The 19,253-nt window shown below is 44.2% G+C and overlaps 1 protein-coding gene across 1 annotated transcript; it reads left to right on the top strand.

Moving 5' to 3' along the window:
• The first annotated feature begins 2,872 nt into the window (after positions 1–2,872).
• LOC144605662 (immunoglobulin lambda-1 light chain-like) lies at positions 2,873–6,746 on the top strand. The gene is made up of 3 exons (XM_078421136.1): positions 2,873–2,991; positions 3,082–3,423; positions 6,367–6,746. Exons 1-3 carry the CDS (start codon positions 2,943–2,945, stop codon positions 6,687–6,689), a joined length of 714 nt encoding a protein of 237 aa, XP_078277262.1. The 5' UTR covers positions 2,873–2,942; the 3' UTR covers positions 6,690–6,746.
• Positions 6,747–19,253: the final 12,507 nt, after the last annotated feature.

Genomic DNA, 19,253 nt, shown 5'->3' on the forward strand with positions numbered 1-19,253 from the left:
TATGAACGCGGTAATTCTCAACTTCTCAAAAGCACATCCTTCTATTTTCATTCAATCCCCCAGCAAAGAAAACTAACATTGTGTTAGCTCTCTTAATTATTTGGTACCTGCGCTATATTCTTTGGTGTATCATTGACATCCCTAATCGTTTACACAACATAATTGTATCTTGAATAGAGAGGAGACAAGATGGCGCAGTATTGTTTGGTCATCCCGGTGGTGGCGGGAGTGCAAAAGAGATTGAACAGTGCACATCGAACAAGGAACACGTTAACAATACAAAACAATACAAAACAATACAATACAATACAATACAATACAATACAATACAATACAATATATCTTTATTTTCATTGTACAGGGGTACAACGAGATTGGGCCATTCAACTTTATGGAGACGGAAGAGAGTGCTTTTGGTGGAATCTTGAGGGAAGAACAAAGTGCTGGAGGAACTCAGTGGGCCAGGCAGCTTCTGAGGAATGAGATTGACAGATAACAGTTCGGATCAGGACCCCTGTTCAAATGGATGTTAACGTTATGGATAGCATCAGAAGTGGAAGGAGAATAAATGTGAGGTAAAAAATGGAGTCAAAAAAGGAACTGGATCAAGAGCCAGCTAAAATACCATCCCTACTTAATTGAGGTGGTGAAAGAATGATTTCCCGAAGAAACCAAGCGCCATGGATCTGAAAAGTCACCTCTACTTCTGTGATCATATGTGCCATCTGACCGACTAACTGCTTCCAGATTTTTCTGTTTATTTCAGATGTACAGCATTTTCATTCATAATTATATGTTTCTTGCACAATTTAACTGGATGAAATTAAGGAATCGTGATAATTTCCATCTATAAACCACTGAAATAGATTGCAAAACCCACCTCCAGATTTGTCATCTATTACAACTGTAAAAAAACCTCACTATATCAGAAAGTCTCCAATATTTTAAAATAATCGTATGATATTAAAAGAAGCACACGATGAAACATTTTACTCAAACGGATCAGTTGGCGTTCCTGTGCCGCGTTTTCTCAGAGCGGATTGCTCTCTGAGTGTAAATGCAGCCAAATGTCCAGCGACGGAGCGCAAAGCTAACATGGTTGGTGGACCTTAGTCGTGTGGTTTGTGACTTCCGCATACAAGCTAACGTCCGAAAACGTCACGGAACTGATCAGCAGCCAAATCAACCATTAAGCCAATACCATTTCAAGGACAAACTGGTTCCAAGTCATTAATGTTATGTCCGCTGTCCGGTGCGTTGAAGACTGAAAAAGTACTAACCCATGTCACGCGTGCCCATCCAGTCCTCAGAATGACCTCACAGGCCAGACTGGTTTAAGAAACATTTAGACAGGTACATGGATAGGGCAGGTTTGGAGGGATATGGACCAAGCGCAGGCAAATGGGACTAGTGTAGCTGGGACATTGTTGGCCGGTGTGGGCAAGTTGGGCCGACGGGCCTGTTTCCACACTGTAGCACTCTTTGACTCTATGACTCTATGACTAATTTTCCTAAACTCTGTAATTTCTCGACAATGATCTCGGCCTACCCAATTGCGCCAATGTAACTCAAAAGTTTCCAAATGTCCTTATTTTCTGATTTGTTGTTTTACCCATTCAGAAATATGTTTCACTATATTATTGCCTACAACGATAAACCCTTCAAGATACCCATGGGCCTTTTATTTTTTCAAATGTGTTTCAATGATTTATCGTGTTTTCATGTAATTATGCAAAACCCAATTGTCTTTCACATATCTTCATTGAAATGATACACATCGTCTACTTTGCACTTGACCATCAATCTGCCCTGAGCATTTAGAGTTGACAATGGAGGTATTAATGCTTTCAGTCCTTTGGCGATGGACACAGAAATGGTGGGAACATTCTCTGAATTGTTAGCTCGTCATACAATACTATAACCTAATAATATACATTTACACATTGATAACAGTTTTGAAGCTTAAACTCTCCAAGAAAAAGAATAAGGTGGTTTGCTGCAAAGATTATGTGGTGCCATCGAAAACCGAAACGTTTCATAGCATTTAGACACTAAATGTTGGAGTAACTCAGCGGGACAGGCAGCATCTCTGGAGAGAAGGAATGGGTGACGTTTCGGATCGAGACACTTCTTCAGACTGAATCAGTCATTCCTTCTCTCTAGAGATGCTGTCTGTCCCACTGAGTTACTCCAGTATTTTGTGTATACCTTCGATTTAAAACCAGCATCTGCAGTTCTTTCCTGTACGTTTCATAGCATTTTATCAGTACAGGTAACAACTGCAAAGAAACAATATGGTTTATAAAGTCACCGCAAATTAACGGCTAATTTGCCGCGAAGGGTTAATTTCAAAACCCTTCGTAAAATCTTCAACGCGTTTTTTTTCACATTTTCTAGCTCGCAACCAAAAATACCAATTTGAAAATAAAGATAAAATTGCGGCAGTGGAAATCTGAAATAAAAACGGGAAATGCTGGTGGCACTCGGCAGTATCTATGAAGAGCTGGTTTCTTTGGTTCTGGTGAAGCTTTATTGACTTAACAAAAGTTAAAGTCGTTTTTCCCTTCACATGCATTCTCTGAGGTGTTAAGCATCCCCAGCATTTTCTGTTTCTACACAAAATATATCTGCCTGCCTACCCACTGACTACATAGCAGTTCCTGCAACTGGGCATGCAGTTTGCTACGCTTCTGTTCTCTATGATTCTAATTAAACCCTCCGCCCCTTCCCTAAGCCCAAGCAAGAAAAAAGCCCGATGATTTGTCAATATCACTCTACAATGCTCCAGTAATTCGATGTCACATGGATGTAGATTTGCATGAATAATTAAAACTCAGTGACGTTGTGATGTTGAGGAGCTCTTAAGGGATGATTTTTAAAGAACCAGAAACGGACTTCTGTCGGAAAGCATTTAGATTCTGACCCTCACCATTTCCTTCACCATGTCTGAATGGATTCGCGTTCTGGCCGCGTTCGTGTTCTGTTTCCATCGTAAGTAGAAAACATAATCATCAGGCAGCTGCTCTTTGCGTTCTGCTGAGAGATTGTATGTTTACGAATATTAATTTGTTATTTCACCAGCTTCATCCGCAGAGATTTTGTTGGCTCGGGACCCTATGTCCATCTCTACTTCTCCGGGGGAAACTGTCGAGCTCACTTGTACCATGTCAGGAGCCCAGATGAGCACCTACTACACGAGCTGGTACTGGCACAAGCCAGGCAGCGCCCCGGTCCTTGTGTGGTATGAGAGCTCCAGAGCTTCTGGAATTCCAGATCGATTCACCGGTACCGTGGATGAGCCAAACAACAAGATGCACCTGACCATCACCAACCTGCGAGCTGAGGATGTCGCCGATTATTTCTGTGCTGTGGGACTTTCTGGTGTACTTACCTTCGGGAAGGAAACCAAACTGAATCTGAACAGTAAGTAAAATAATGGCTGTCTGAAAAATGGCATTTGACAAATCACCAGCTTTCAATTTTAACCGTTTTTCAAAACGCTCAACAAGTCGTCCTCCAATCCTTGCGATAATACGGAAGCGTGTAAAACTAAACCCAATTTGCTTCGTGAATAGTAATTGAAACGGATGTCATTATAATGTATTAATGCAGGGTACGTGAATAGCCTCCGGTGAGATCTAAAGAAAACGAAATGCACTTCCTTCTGCGTAGCGTGATATAAACTTGGGGAAATAAGCATACTGGCTGAGGCGCTCAGCGAGTTCGGCTGCGTCTGTGGAGATTTCAGGTTGAGACAAAGTCCTAACTCCAAGGCGTTATGTACATAGATGGTGCCTGGTCCACTGAGTTCGTCCAACAGTTTGTTTTTGTTTGCTCTAGATTGCAGCATCTGCAGTCTACCTGTTTGCGTGTTAAAAACTTGGAGCGGATCTCGGAGTCACTTATTAGATGATCCTCTTACTGACCGTTTCAACTTTGAGAGGAGACGGGAATGGTTAGGTCTGGATGTAGCATAAGCATGTGTGATAGATTCAAAAGCAAATTAGCTGTGTCAGTGTCGAAGCCAAAACTGATGCACCGATCCAAGTCGAGAATTGTTTGATTTTGTGTTTAGCAATGTCCTGTGAGGAACTTCGCCGTAAAGTTCGACGAGGAAATAAATTTTGAATTGACTCCTGTGCTAAAACTTATTGTCATCAAATACCAAAAACGCAATTGTAAAACATGTGCACGCCGTATTTTATTTCACAGCAAACACCACGGCGAGCATTTTTCGATTGACGTTGCAGGGGCTGATGCATGAAATTGTTCCAAGTTTCACTCATCTCCAAACTTAGAATATTCAATTGGAACATTCAAATAGAACATGCCTTGGAGCCCGTAGCGTAACCTCTGTGTTGCATACAGTCGGCTCCAACAGCGCTCTTGGATTGAGATTTCAAATAATTCATCGCCATCCAATAACTAAATTTATTTTCACCTCAGTCTTTTCACCTCATCGTCCCCTCCCTTCTAGAATTCAAAGCCTAGAACCGGCATCCCTGCATCTAAACCTGTCAAAGGCAATAGGAAATATTTATGTTCCAATGATATTGTCCTTGTTTTCGGAGAGCGCTGCCCCGGTCAGTGTAACCTCTCAAAGTAGTACAATCTCCGCAGCCCAAGAATTTTTTTAATTCGTGCTTTTTCAGGAGCTTGTCCAAAACGATCCATTCTGCTGCCACAGTATTAGCAGCATTTAGTGCTATTGAAAAGAGGGCGGCGTGAACTGTGTTTTAAGATAGCAAAAGAAGACCGTACAAAAACTGCAGATGCTTCAATCCCGAATAAAACAAAGTGCTGGGGAACACAGCTGGTCAGGCAGCGAATGAAGCAGTTCATTCCCTTCCAAGATGCTGCCTGATCGACCGAGTTCCTCCAGCACTTTGTATTTTACTCTATTGAGGGCGAACTGGCTTGAGCAGTCTTGCTTCATTCGTTGAGATGACAATGGATTTTATTAACACTAAGAGGGAATTTGCATTGATATCTTAAGTTTCACAACCCCAGTATCGAAAGGCAGTAAGGTATTTGAGAGGAGACGGGAATGGTTAACTCTGGATGGAGCATAGGCATGTGTGATAGATTCAAAAGCAAATTAGCTGTGTCAGTGTCGAAGCCAAAACTGATGCACCGATGAAAGTCGAGAATTGTTTGATTTTGTGTTCAGCAATATCCTATGGGGAACTTCGCCGTAAAGTTCGACTGGATACATCTGGGGACGTTTCTTTCGAACTGAAATTTCTTCTTCGGCTTGGTGTAACGATAAACATTAATTCATAATAACTGCCGTTATTTGTTGGAAAATGCATTTAATGAATTTGCACATTGTGTGACTTGAGCACCCATGATCTTACCCAGGTGTAAGTATCCCGAGGAGGATGAAGTTGCTTAGCAGACTTTTGAATTTGTTCTTCTTGTGAACCGGACGGGATCTTGGTCGATGCGAGTAGGTTGGTTGAGGGGGTGAACATCCCGACGCCCCAGTGATAGCAGAATACACGTTTGGCACATTCATCAGAGATAGTGCAAAGTTGTAAACAATTGAAGTGACGGAGGGGGGGGGGGGGGGGGGGGGTTGTAGCGGAAATTATCTGAATTGATCACTGAAATATTTTGAGTTTGGTGGCTAAACTCCAAATCTTGCTGCTTATAATTTCAAGGATCGAGTGAAACCGACCAAAGCATTTAATTGTAAGAGTCCCCCTTTAATTAATGTTGATTCCTCTGACCGACCCCACCTTCCCCCACCTCTCGTGAATCACTCATTTAACATCGAAAACATGAAGATTGCCCGAATTACATTTTCAACCACAAGGATGTAAGAACATTGAATGGAACACGACGTATTTACGTGTGTGTCTCTTTCCAAAATATCTACCTAAAATCGTGGATTCATTCTTACATTTGCGAATTGTTTCCAGACCTTTGGAGAAACTGTACTAATGATCTTCTGTTGCACAAATATTTTTTCACGTGTTTGGAAAACATTAATTGTAAAGTAGTGGAAATAAAAACATAACAAATGGGAGCAGCAGTATACTACCCGACACTTCCAGTTGGCTCCGAAGGTACTCAGTTCACATTAATCGTAAACGCCCTGAAAGATATTCTGAATCTGTTCTCTCTCGTGCTAGGGGAAATGTTCTCGCTGCATGCAAACTTTCAAGACTTTGAAAGGAGTTTGCCCGTTTCGATGCGAATGTCACTCATTGCTCTAAAATCCTAAGACTGCATCCCCGTCGACTCAATTTTCCCTCACACGGCAAATGATCTATCTCTGGAACATGGGGAAGAAAAGTAACCACTTGATTCGGAAAGCCTGCGTTAATAATTCACTATGCTGCACTTCTTTCTATTTTCCAGGTCCCCGGCCTCCCGCTGTGTCCGTCCTTGGACCTTCAGAGGAAGAAATCGCGCGAAAGGGCACCGCCACTTTGGTGTGTTTGGTGAACGGGTTTAACCCGGGCGTTGTGGACATTGAGTGGACGGTGGACGGCAGCACGAGAAGTGACGGCATCGACACAGGCCGAGCCCAGCAGGATCAGGACAACACGTTCAGTACCAGCAGTTACCTAACTCTGCCAGCGTCAGACTGGAACTCACACGAGCTTTACTCCTGTGTGGTTAAACACGAGGCTCAGGCTAACCCACTGAAGACAAACATCGCCAGATCTGGTTGTACTTGATTCAAAAATATGATGTCTTGATTTGATACATTTGGAAATAAAATTCACGCGAATAGATTACATGTCTGTTTTCTTTTATACATTTTTCAGTCACAGCCATTACACAATGTAATTTAACGAGGAGAAGTGAGCAATAAGGTGTCATTTATCGCCCTGCATTGCTTGACTATTTTGTACCAAAACAATGATATCCTAAATATTCATTAATATATTAGTATATATGCTGAGCAAAAGTTTTAAGTTCAGGTAATTAACTTTTCAACAGTTTGGGCGAAAACGGCGCAGTTCACGAACGGTTTCATCGCCAGGGTTGTGTCTCCAGGGCATGGCGCCGAATTAAACTAATCTAAGTTTGCATTTTTAAGGTAATTCTAGGTGGGTCACGGGCGGGAAAGAACAATAGACACGAAATGCTGGAGTAACTCAGCGGGACAGGTAGCATCTCTGGATAGATGAACTGCCCCTCAGTGTGAAGAAGGGTTACTCATTCCTTCCATCCAGAGATGCTGCCTGTCCCGCTGAGTTGCACCAGCATTTTACGACTATCTTCAGTGTAAACCTGCATCTGTAGTTCTTTCCTACGTACTTCCAGGAACCGTGCTTCAATTCTTTAGTCAATGATTTAAAAGCAAATCAGTGTCTGTCCCCATTACTACATATCAGATTTACATAGGACTTTCTTTCGGCCGATTTTAAACATTGCATAATTTTTACATTCTAAACGGGTTTCAATGATAGTTACACGCGAGCAAGTGCAAATGCAACACGTTTGCTGTAGGTTTATGGAAGCTTTAATTCACAACCACCCAATTATGCGCCCAGTGCCGTAGACTTTATTCAGACTGATTATAGAGTACACGACTTGCCAAAAAATAACAACCGATCAAGAAAGATGGGGAAGATTGCATCGGTTTGCAGAGGGCCAATGTCACAACAACCAGAGAGGGCTTGGTGAATAAAGCAGAAGAAAATTGCTCGGGTGGTCAGAGGATCTGGTGGCAATGACACAGGCAACGTTAGGGGACGAGTGTGTGCATCGCGATTGTTTGCGCAGGGGAGGTAGCCAATATAAAGAGCTAAGAGTGAGGGGTGAAGCAGGGGTTGGCTGGTGATAAGTGAAACTAATTAAGAAGGGGCAGAAGGTGCCATGTTAAAGAGGGGGAGGGATAGAGTCGGGAGAAAGCAGCCGGTGGGTGGGTGATAGACAGAGATTGATAGGGGAAGCGGAGCAAAAAGGAGAAAATAGGCCACGGTGGGGGTCAAGGGGGGGGGGGGGGAGGATTTAGACAGAAGGTGGAAGATGATAAGTAGAGACACGGGAGACTGCAGTTACGGAAACTGATAGTGGAGAAGGTGAGGGTTGGTGGGCACATGGAACCAGTTGGACAAGGAGTAGGAGATCTATTTAAAATTTCGCACTTTCATCAATTAAGGAAATACACTGCCGTGTATCTAACTGGGATAGACACAAAAAGCTATAGTAACCCAGCGGGACAGGCAGCATCTCTGTATAGACGGAATGGGTGACCAAGAAGGGTCTCGACTCGAAACGTCAGTCATTCCTACTCTCCAGAGATGCTGCCCGTCCCGCTGAGTTACTCCAGGTTTTTTTTGTCTATCTCCGGTTTAAACCAGCATCTACTGTTCCTCCCTACATATTCGAAAGGAAGGAATAAATGAGATGATTTGCACTGGATAGGAGATTGATAACAGGGTTCGGCATTGAAATGTGACACACTATGACGATAAGAAATTGATTCGCCTCTCAAATCAAATTAAAATGTATACAGAACTATGGGATAGCAGTTAAATCGGAAGCAGGGGGCGGAATGCAATAATCCAGGGTTTTCTCATTAGCTGGTTAAGCCGAGTTCCCTTCTCGTCAGAACAGGGAGAGGTGCAGGTCGTCGAACGTTACGTGGGGGAGTAAACTGGGTCAAAACAAGAAACAAACGGATTAAGTGAGTGAGCAAGACATTAGCATGTGGATTTGACCGTGGACAATTAAGAAATCGTCTGTGGTCCCAGGATTCCTGCCTGGGGTCCCTGTATGCCACCCGCAGTCATCATTCACGGAACGTCGTCTTAATGGACGGAAGGGCATTTTGAGCGGCCAAAACTGTCCACAAAACGAGCTTGATAGAAGCTGATCCTTGAATAATATGATGCGAGCGACGTGACGGTCCACGAAAGCGCACCCTGAAAGCTCTTGACAAAAGGGGGAAGTCGTCTTCTAGATTTGCTGTTTGTCAAACTAGTGAAGGTCTAGTTCAAAATGCTGGAGTAACTCAGCAGGTCAGGCAGCATCTGGGATAGAGGGAATGGGTGACGTTTCGGGTCTAGACTCTTCTTCAGTCTGAAGAAGGGTCTCGACCCGAAACGTCACACATTCCTTCTCCCTAGATGCTGCCTGACCTGCTGAGTTACTCCAGCATTTTGTGATACCTTCGATTTGTTGCAGCATCTGCAGTTAGTTTCCCACACAAGGTCGAGTTCAATGTCTCTAAACCTTTCTGACATTCAGAAGCCATTAAAGGTACAGAAAAAAATTAAGTGAATTTCATTCAAAAGAAAGCAAAGAAATTGAATTGAAATATGAATAAAATATGAAACATGAAATATAAAAGATGAAACCTGCGATGAAAGATTGAATTTTTTTTAAATGTAGTTAGTCCTCAGTTTTAGCCCTAGAACCTTCTTTCAAATGAAAACCCACGGATCCTACAGGCGATTAAATAGTCATCTAAAGGAATCCCAGTCAGTCCTCACCCCACCGATGGGAATATCCTAGTGTGGACTGCGGCGGCGCTGCAGGTAGACCATTTGGCTCGGAGCTCCAGCGAGCTGGGTTCAGCCTTGAGCTCCGATGCGGTATTTGCGCTATTTTCTCCTCCCAGATATGGCTGCCCCCCCCCCCCCCAAAAAAAAAGCTGAGCTCCAATTTCCCCTCAAACCCCAGGGTCGTGCAGGTAGTTAGGCTAATTGGCCACTGTAAATTCCAGTTAATGTAAGAGCATAAATTGGCATTGTGAGAGATTAGGTTACAAGGAAATAAGTAGGAGAACGGGATGGATTGCATTGTTTTCGGACCTTCGAATGCTCCCATCCATATCGTTGTTAAATATGGAATTACAGCATGAACCAGTCACCCGGATGTCCATATATGGGACCTCCCATTAATGTGGAAGTACTGACATTTATTTTCAATAATTTTGAGAGCTTTTGGTATTTAAGTGGAAAATTTGCGTTCCGCCGAGGAATTAGAAACTGTAGGCCAAACAGCAGATTTAGATTTCATGTAAACTAAACACGGATAGCTGAAGTACAAAAGGAAAAGGAGGTAAAACATCACTGGAAAGTGCTTCTTTATCACAAGTGGGTAACACCAAAGAAAGAGGAACTCCAAGTTCGGGGATAGGGCCAGTGTATGCCTGGAACAGTTATTGTTCAACGTGCCCTACAAAGAGGCAGGCAAAGGTGGGGCCCAGGCGGATGCCCCTAGCTACGCCTCAGACTTGGAGGAAGTGGGAGGAGTCAAAGGAGAAGTTGTTGAGGGTGAGGACCAGCTCTGCTAGGCAGACTAGTGTGTTAGTAGAGGGAAATTGGATGGTTCTGCCGTCGAGGAAGAAACGGTGGGCTTTAAGGCCTTCCTGGTGGGGGATGCAGGTGTAGAGTGACTGAACGTCCACAGTAAAGATGAGGGAGTGGGGGCTCGGAAAGCAGAAGTCATTAAAGAGACGAAGGGCATGTGAGGTGTCTTGGACATAGGTCGGGAGAGATTGGACCAAGGGGGATAGGATGGAGTCGAGGTATGATACATCATACGATGAGATATTTCTGCCTCCAGAAAGAAAAATCCCGCGGGCAATTTGTTTCAATCGTTATGAAGGGGAATGCAAGTGACACCCGACACATTCGTGCTAATCGGGAGTTGGAAAAGTATGCCTTCATGTAAATTGAAATCACTAAGGCATTATTACTGAGTGACCTGTTGGTGTCGTAGGTTGACAAGACCCTGGGTCCTGATACACCACATCTTATGTCTTCAAATGAGTGGCCAGCGAGATCTTTGATGACTTGATGCATTGGTTCCCACAATTACCTCGAATTTGTGAAAATTCAATGAAACCGGAAGATGGCAAATGTACCTCCTTTGCTGGAAAACTGACAAAAGCCGAAAGTAGATAACAATTAACATCTGATATCAAGAAATGTTTGAAGCTTTATTGTGGCACGTCAAGATCAAGATAATCGGGCAAAGTTTTTGTTTTTGGAAAGGAAATCATACTTGATCGGTATCTCGGAGATCTTTACATGTTTGCTTTTGATCCAGATTACGATTCATCCATTGGTATTATGCTTAGATATATTGAATACATATGATAAGAGACCTATCAACGGATAACGTGGAAAATAAATGCACATAGCACAGGGAGAACAGAGTGCAATGGATAGGTATAAAGGGGCGTTTCTCTAAAAAAACATAATGAACAAAGGGTCCCGGACCCCGTCCTTATGTTTAACGCTAATGGCTTGGATGAAGTTATCTAAGTGCCATTGATAGATTTGTTGATGAAGCTCAGTGAGCTAGAAAAGATCACAGTAAAGATTGTGATAAGACCAAGAATGGATATAGATATAATAACTGAGTGAGTGAGAAAAAAACCTGTCCAAGGGAGAAAGGGAATATGTGAAATCGACCACGTTGGTGTGAGAAAAAAGCTAAAATCACGCTATCTCTATAGTGATACCCAATTATCCGAGTGATTGAAAAGTTCGAAGATGAAGTGGGGCTTGTGTGTGTTCAGTTCACGACGGCAGTGATGCAATACTCATTGAAAAGTCCATACGGAGGCATCGCCTGTCATGCTGTTAACAGGTTGCTAAGGAACTGAATGCAAACGTAAGGCTTCATGATTCGTGTAATGGGGTGTTGAAGAACCAAATATGGACCGTGTACAGCACTAGTCTTGTTTACGAAAGGATGTCAATGTGTTGGAAAACGTTCGGGGAAAGCTTACCCTACTAGCACGGGGAATGAAGGGTTTCCCCATGAGAACACATTGCACAGGCTAGGTTTGCATCCACTGGAGTTGAGGAGAGCATTGCAGTATAAGAAAATAACTGCAGATGCTGGTACAAATCGATTTATTCACAAAATGCTGGAGTAACTCAGCAGGTCAGGCAGCATCTCGGGAGAGAAAGAATGGGTGACGTTTCGGGTCGAGACCCTTCTTCAGACTGATGTCAGGGGGGCGGAACAAAGGAAGGATATAGTTGGAGACAGGAAGATAGAGGGAGATCTGGGAAGGAGGAGGGGAAGGGAGGGACAGAGGAACTATCTAAAGTTGGAGAAGTCGATGTTCATACCACTGGGCTGCAAACTGCCCAGGCGAAATATGAGGTGCTGTTCCTCCAATTTCCGGTGGGCCTCACTATGGCACTGGAGGAGGCCCATGACAGAAAGGTCAGACTGGGAATGGGAGGGGGAGTTGAAGTGCTCGGCCACTGGGAGATCAGTTTGTTTAATGCGGACCGAGCGCAGGTGTTCAGCGAAGCGATCGCCAAGCCTGCGCTTGGTTTCGCCAATGTAAATGAGTTGACATCTAGAGCAGCGGATGCAATAGATGAGGTTGGAGGAGGTGCAGGTGAACCTTTGTCTCACCTGGAAAGACTGTTTGGGTCCTTGGATGGAGTTGAGGGGGGAGGTAAAGGGACAGGTGTTGCATCTCGTGCGGTTGCAGGGGAAAGTGCCCGGGGTTGGGGTGGTTTGGGTAGGAAGGGACGAGTGGACCAGGGAGTTACGGAGGGAACGGTCTCTGCGGAACGCAGAGGGGGGAGGGGATGGGAAGATATGGCCAGTGGTGGGGTCCCGTTGTAGGTGACGGAAATGTTGGTGGATGATATGTTGGATCCGATGGCTGGTGGGGTGGAAGGTGAGAACGAGGGGGATTCTGTCCTTGTTGCGAGTGGGGGGAGGGGGAGCAAGAGCGGAGCTGCGGGATGTAGAAGAGACCCTAGTGAGAGCCTCATCTATAATGGAGGAGGGGAAGCCCCGTTTCCTGAAGAAATTTCCCGATGAGAGCATTGCAGGGCTGGACTGAAATAGGTAAGATCTTGAATGTTCTTGGTGGGGCGAATATGGAGAAGTTTGAGAATTGAGAATTTAGAATTAACCGTTACAATATGGAGTCACCATTTCAATGCAGGGATGAGGCGATTTTTAAAGCAAATATTTCGTCTGATCATGAGTGTGGAACTCTGTTTCTCAAAGGAGGCGGGAGTGTTGTCTCTGAATATCTTTAAGGCAGGAGAAGATCCTTAATACCAAAAGGGTGAAATGATACTGGGAATGCCATGTTCGTATATCCAAGGACCTATGTCCAAGATGGCGCCCAACCCAGGCGACTCTGTGTGCTAGTCACAGAAGTGGACCCGCAATAACGCATTACAATCGCTCCACTTTTTTAAATCTCTACTCTGACAGCTACATTTCTTACTTTAACAATGAGTAACGTTATTCCTTGCGCCATGTATTTGTACACTGCGCATGGCTCCATTGTAATCATATATTATCTTCCTGCTGACTAGTTAAAACGCAACAAAAGCTTTTCACTGAACCTCGGTACACGTGACAATAAACTAAATTCGAACTCCAAGTAGAGGTTGCTATTGAATCAGCCATGGTGTTTTTGAATGACGGAGAAGTTGTGAGGTGCTAAGCGTTCCAAATTTTTAATAAATTGTATTTTCTGAAGCATTTCAGCGATTCGTGGGGTTTTGGATCATCTAATCGCTTCATGGCTACCATTGTCCCAAGTGGCCTTTAATTCCAGATTTGTTGCAAGTCATTACCAAATCAAACGCGCAATCTTTTCATTCAATGGAACATTATGTCGGAAGTAACACACATTTTCTTATGCTATTAATTTGCGTGTGCCAGATGTGCTTACACCGGTAGGTGGTGATGTTGTATCATTTAAAGTGGTAAGAACCAGTGTTAAGGGTAAGAACCAGCTCTGCTAGGCGGAGGAGAGTGTTGGTAGATGGAGATTGGCTGGTTCTACGGTCGAGAAAGAAACGGAGGGCTTTCGAGACCATCCTTGTGGGGGATGGAAGTGTAGAATGACTCGACATCCATGGTAAAGATGAGGGAGTGGGGGTCTGGGAACCGGAAGTTATCGAGGAGATGGAGAGCGTGTGAGGTGTCTCGGACGTAGGTGGGGAGGGATTTAACCAGGGGGGGATAGGATGGAGTCGAGGTAGGTGGAGATAAGTTCGGTGGGACATGAGCAGGCAGAGACAATGGGTCTGCTGGGACAGTTCTGTTTATGGATTTTGGGTAGGAGGTAGAATCGGGCAGTGCGGGGCTGGGGAACTATAAGTTTGGAGGCATTGGAGGGTAGATCGCCGGAAATGGTGAGGTCCGTCATGGTGCTGGTGATAAAGGTCTGGTGTTTGTCGGTGGGTCATGGTCCAGGGATAGGTAGGAAGAGGTGTCTGAGAGTTGTCGTCTGGCCTCGGTCTGGTAGAGGTCAGTGCCCAGACTACCACAGCACCTCGATTTATTCACAAAATGCTGGAGTAACTCAGCAGGTCGGGCAGCATCTCGGGAGAAAAGGAATGGGTGACGTTTCGGGTCGAGACCCTTCCTCAGACTGAGAAAGGGTCTCGACTGAGGAAGGGTCTCGACCCGAAACGTCACCCATTCCTTCTCTCCCGAGATGCTGCCCGACCTGCTGTGTTACTCCAGCATTTTGTGAATAAATCGATTTGTACCAGCATCTGCAGTTATTTTCTTATACTACCACAGCACCTCCCTTGTCAGCGGGTTTGATGATTAAGTCCGGGTTGTTGCAGAGTGAGTGGAGGGTTGCACGTTCAGGAGGGGAGCGGTTAGAGTTAGTCAGCAAAGTGCAGAATTTGAGGCGGTTAATGTCACGACGGCAGTTGGAGATTAAAAGTTCTAGTGAGGGTAATTGGCCAACGGGGGGGGGGGGGGGGGGGTCCAAGAGGAGGGTGTCCGTTGGAGACGGGAGAAAGGGTCATCAGTGGGGGGTGAGGACTCCTTCCCATGGAAAAATGCTCGGAGGCGGGGAAGAAGAGCTCCACGTCATGGTGGACGCGGAACTCGTTGATGTGGGGGCGGAGGGGAACAAATGTGAGGCCTCTGCTGAGGACAGACCGTTCGGTGTCTGAAAGGGGGAGGTCAGGGGAGATGGTGAACACCCGCCAATGGTAGGGGTTGGGGTCGGATGGAGGCAGGGGGGCAGGTGGAGGTGGAGGGGATGTATCATTTAAACCTCCTTCTAGATTATGGAAAGCAAAATAAATTTGTCTTCGGAAGCCAAGCCCGGAATAAGTCCGAGGAAAGATCTGGACTCGAAACATCACCTATTTCCTTTCTCCAGAAATTCTGCCTGACCCGCTGAGTTACTCCAGCTTTTTGTGTCTATCTTCCCTGAATACACAAGGTCGAATAGTCTGTGCAATGCAATCCACTATAGGCTCTGTCGAATTCATGGGCCTCGATTTTTCTGAATGTTTCCAACCCTTTGTATTCGGCACATGTGTTTTCCAGTCCACTGAAGGTCGCTTTCCCAGATCCGGCTGACTCAGACTGGAACATCAAGGCCCTCGACGGCAGCAGGACCGCAAATAACGCAACTGCCTGAGTCAGAGCGAGCATCACGTTAAAATCTCTTCTGGAAACCTGTTACGGATCGTTAACGCCATCTCTAGCTTTGCCCTCTGTCCGAACTCACGAAATGTTGTCAATATTTCTGAAGGCCTTTGACTATCACAAATATTTATCAACTGGTAAATCAGGGGCATTCAGTGAAAGGCAAGAAACCTCGAGCCGAATACCGACGTAAAACAATGGTAATAAATTAAAACAATGAAAAAATAATAATAAAATAAATTTCAGATGTTGGAATCCGGGAGAAAAAAACAAAGTTCCGGAGAATCTCAATGGGTTTGGCAGCATCAAATAAAACAAACGACCATATTTGAACCAACCTTCCGCTCCCTTTTACGCAAGAGAATGGGCTGGCTAATCCTATACCGGCTGATCGGTGACAAGGTTTCAGTGTGTGTGTGTGTGTGTAAATGCTGTGGAATCTCGATGTCAATAGTGGACGAGGCACCGGACAAAATGGCTGGTGGAGGTATCCAACATTCTTTATGGTTGGATTTTCACTTAAGTTCTTTAAAAAGTTCTTTAACTTAAAGCCAGAGTAGGCATGGGACCAATGCTGTATCGGGGAATGTCTTCATCGGTCCTGGCATAGAATATAAGGACATAAGGAATCGGAGTACAATTAGGCCATTCAGCAGATCGTCGACTCCGCCATTCAATCATGGGTGCTCTATCTCTCCCTCCTCACCCCATTCTCCTGCCTTCTCCCAATAACCTCTGACACCTGCACTAATCAAGAATCTATCTCACTCTGCCTTAAAAATATCCACTGACTTGGCCTCTACAGCCTTCTGTTGCGAAGAATTCCACAGATTCACCACCCTCTGACGAAAGAAATGTCTCCTCATCTCCTTCCTAAAAGAACATCCTTTAATTCTGAGGTGATGACCTCCAGTCCTAGACTCTCCCACTAGTGGAAACAATCTCTCCACATCCACTCAATCCAAGCCTTTCACTATTCTGTATGTTTCAATGATGACCCACTCATTCTTCTAAACTCCAGCAAGTACAGTCCCAATGTCGACAACTCCTCTGCCATTTCTTTATTCCCCATTATCATTTCTCCTGCATCATTCTTCAGCGGTCCAACGTCCACTCTTGCCTCTTTCTTGCTCTTTATATAACTGAAGAAACTCTTGCTATCCTCTTTTATATTATTGACTAGCTTACCTTTGTATTTCATTTTTTCTCCCCGTATTGTCTTTTTAGTTACCCTCTGTTGCTCTTTAAAAGCTTCCCAATCCTTTCGCTTCCCACTAATCTTTGCTATTTATACGCCTTTTTTCCCTTGACTTTCCTTGTCAGCCACGGTTGCCTCTTTCACCCACTAGAATCTGTCTTCCTCTTTGGAATGAAAAGATCCTGCATCTTCCGGATTATTCCTAGAAATTCCTGCCATTGCTGTTCCACTATCATCCCTGCAATGGCCCCTTTCCAGTCAACTTTGGTCAGCTCCTCCCTCGTTCCTCTGTAGTCCCCTTTGCCCAGCTCCAATACCAAAGATAAAATGAAAGTTTTTGAATGATAGTTAAACCTTTAAATAGTAAACCAACCTGTGTATTTATATACATGCATTAAAAGATGGCCTAACATTTCAGAGCACGATTTCATCAACAGCGTGTTGCTAAAACAGTATGTATTTTGATTTATCCGATATCACCTTCTCCCTCTCAAATTGCAGATTAAAACTTATCATATTGTGGTCGCTACCTCCTAATGGTTCCTTTACTTTGAGTCCCTTTATCAAATTCGGTTCATTACATAACACTAAACCCAAAATTGCCTTTTCCCTTGTGGGCTACACTACAAGCTACTGTAAGAATCCATCTCGGAATCCATCTACAAATCCCCTTTCTTAGGGTCCAGTACCAACCTGATTTACCCAGTCTACCTGCATATTGAGGTCTCCCATGACCACCGAGGCATTGACTTTTTTTACATGCTCATTTTATCTCCTGATCAAGAATATGATATTGGAACTGAGATGTAATGTTGCAATTTTAACAAACACTGCTTCGGTCACACTTTGAGTATTGTGCGTTCGTCAGACTACCAGACAATAGGAAGGATGTGATAGCATTGGAGAGAAGGAGAACCATTCGCCAGGAGGTTGTCTGGATTGGAGGACATTCAATATGTGGTGAAAATGGACAAGCTGGACGAAGGCTGAGTGGGAGCCTTGTAGAATATTTAGAGACATAGAATAAAGAGTCCATATCTTTTTTTTCCTGCGAAGAAGTATCAAAATAAAGGCATATCATACCATATCATATCATATACATACAGCCGGAAACAGGCCTTTCCGGCCCTCCAAGTCCGTGCCGCCCAGTGATCCCCGTACATTAACACTATCCTACACCCCACTAGGGACAATTTTTACATTTACCCAGCCAATTAACCTACATACCTGTACGTCTTTGGAGTAGTTTAAACAGAGTTGAAGTAGATCTAATGGGCAAGTTTTATTTCACAGAGATTGATTGATGACTAAAACACGCTGCCAGAGTAGATGGTGAAGTCGGATCCAATTAGTTTAAGGCGCATTTACACAGACTTTGAAATTCGCAACGCATGATTACGATATTATCCTATGATTATGATTGTCCTATATTAACGATATGATTATATTATCCACCATCACGATCTCTTCAGGCTACCGGTGACCCAAAACGCTTCAAACGCTTTGCAGGAACATTTGTGAGATTTTACGTGGAAACTGCGAATGGAAAATATGGAGTGTGCCAAAGCATTTGCAGGAACAGTTTTGCATAATACTTTATCACGGTATTTTGATTAGAATTTCCGATTCAGTGATTAGACCACTGGAATAACGAGTGGTTTTGCCATATGTATTGGTAGAAAAGCGAACGTCTTCACCCATTACATTGATATTACAAAATTTGTTTGTGTCTTTCAGCACGGCGACTCATTCTCTTCCACTATCATGGTTGAATGGTTAACGACTGTGCCTCTCAATTCGGCAAAGTACATATTGTTTAGGCAACACGTTGTTGATGAAATCGTGCTATGAAATGTTAGGCCATCTTTTAATGCATTTATATAAATACACAGGTAGGTTTACTATTTAAAGGTTTAACTATCATTCAAAAACTTTCATTTTATCTTTTGTATTTTCCTTAAAATTATCCACGCACTGTGCGATATATGTATCTGCCTGTCTACTGTCATGTGGCGCAGCAGTGGAGTTGCTGCCTTATAGCGAATGCAGCGCCTGAGACTCAGGTTCGATCCTGACTACGGGCGCCGTCTGAACGGAGTTTGTACGTTCTCCCCGTGACCTGCGTGGGTTTTCTCCGAGATCTTCGGTTTCCTCCCACACTCCAAAGACGTACAGGTATATAGGTTAATTGACTGGGTAAAATGTAAAACAAAAATTGTCCCTAGTGTGTGTAGGATGGTGTTAATGTGCGGGGATCGCTGGGCGGCGCGGACTCGGTGGGCCGAAGGGCCTGTTTCCGCGCTGTATCTCTAAAACAAAATCTATTGTTCCCCGTATTTGGGCTACTGAAGCCCTCTATCTCTCAACTGTTGCAGTCTACGCCAACCCCGACCTTGTACATCTCAAATCTCTGCTGCATCTTCTATTCCCATGCCTTCCTCTGAAGAAGGGTCTCGACCGAAATGTCACCCATTCCTTCTTTCCAGAGATGCTGCCTGTCCCGCTCAGTTACTCCAGCATGTTGTCTCTATCTCCCTCGATACGTTTGTTTCTCTCAGCCCGCCCTCCACCCTTTGCAGTGAGTGAGCTCTGCAAATATCAGTCCACAAGGAACCTCTAATTCAGTAATTCTACGTCACATGTTCATCAATTTGCATAAATAATTATAACCCAGTGACGTGGC

The sequence above is a fragment of the Rhinoraja longicauda genome, chromosome 25, assembly GCF_053455715.1.
Source record: "Rhinoraja longicauda isolate Sanriku21f chromosome 25, sRhiLon1.1, whole genome shotgun sequence".
NCBI classification, from domain to species: Eukaryota; Metazoa; Chordata; class Chondrichthyes; order Rajiformes; family Arhynchobatidae; genus Rhinoraja; species Rhinoraja longicauda.

Bases quoted from the DNA above. Each gene is read 5' to 3' on its own strand.
- LOC144605662 (XM_078421136.1), top strand. From the start codon at position 2,943: ATGTCTGAATGGATTCGCGTTCTGGCCGCGTTCGTGTTCTGTTTCCAT. The intron at 2,992-3,081 runs GTAAGTAGAAAA...TTATTTCACCAG, and splicing joins GTTCGTGTTCTGTTTCCATC to CTTCATCCGCAGAGATTTTG. The intron at 3,424-6,366 runs GTAAGTAAAATA...TCTATTTTCCAG, and splicing joins AACCAAACTGAATCTGAACA to GTCCCCGGCCTCCCGCTGTG.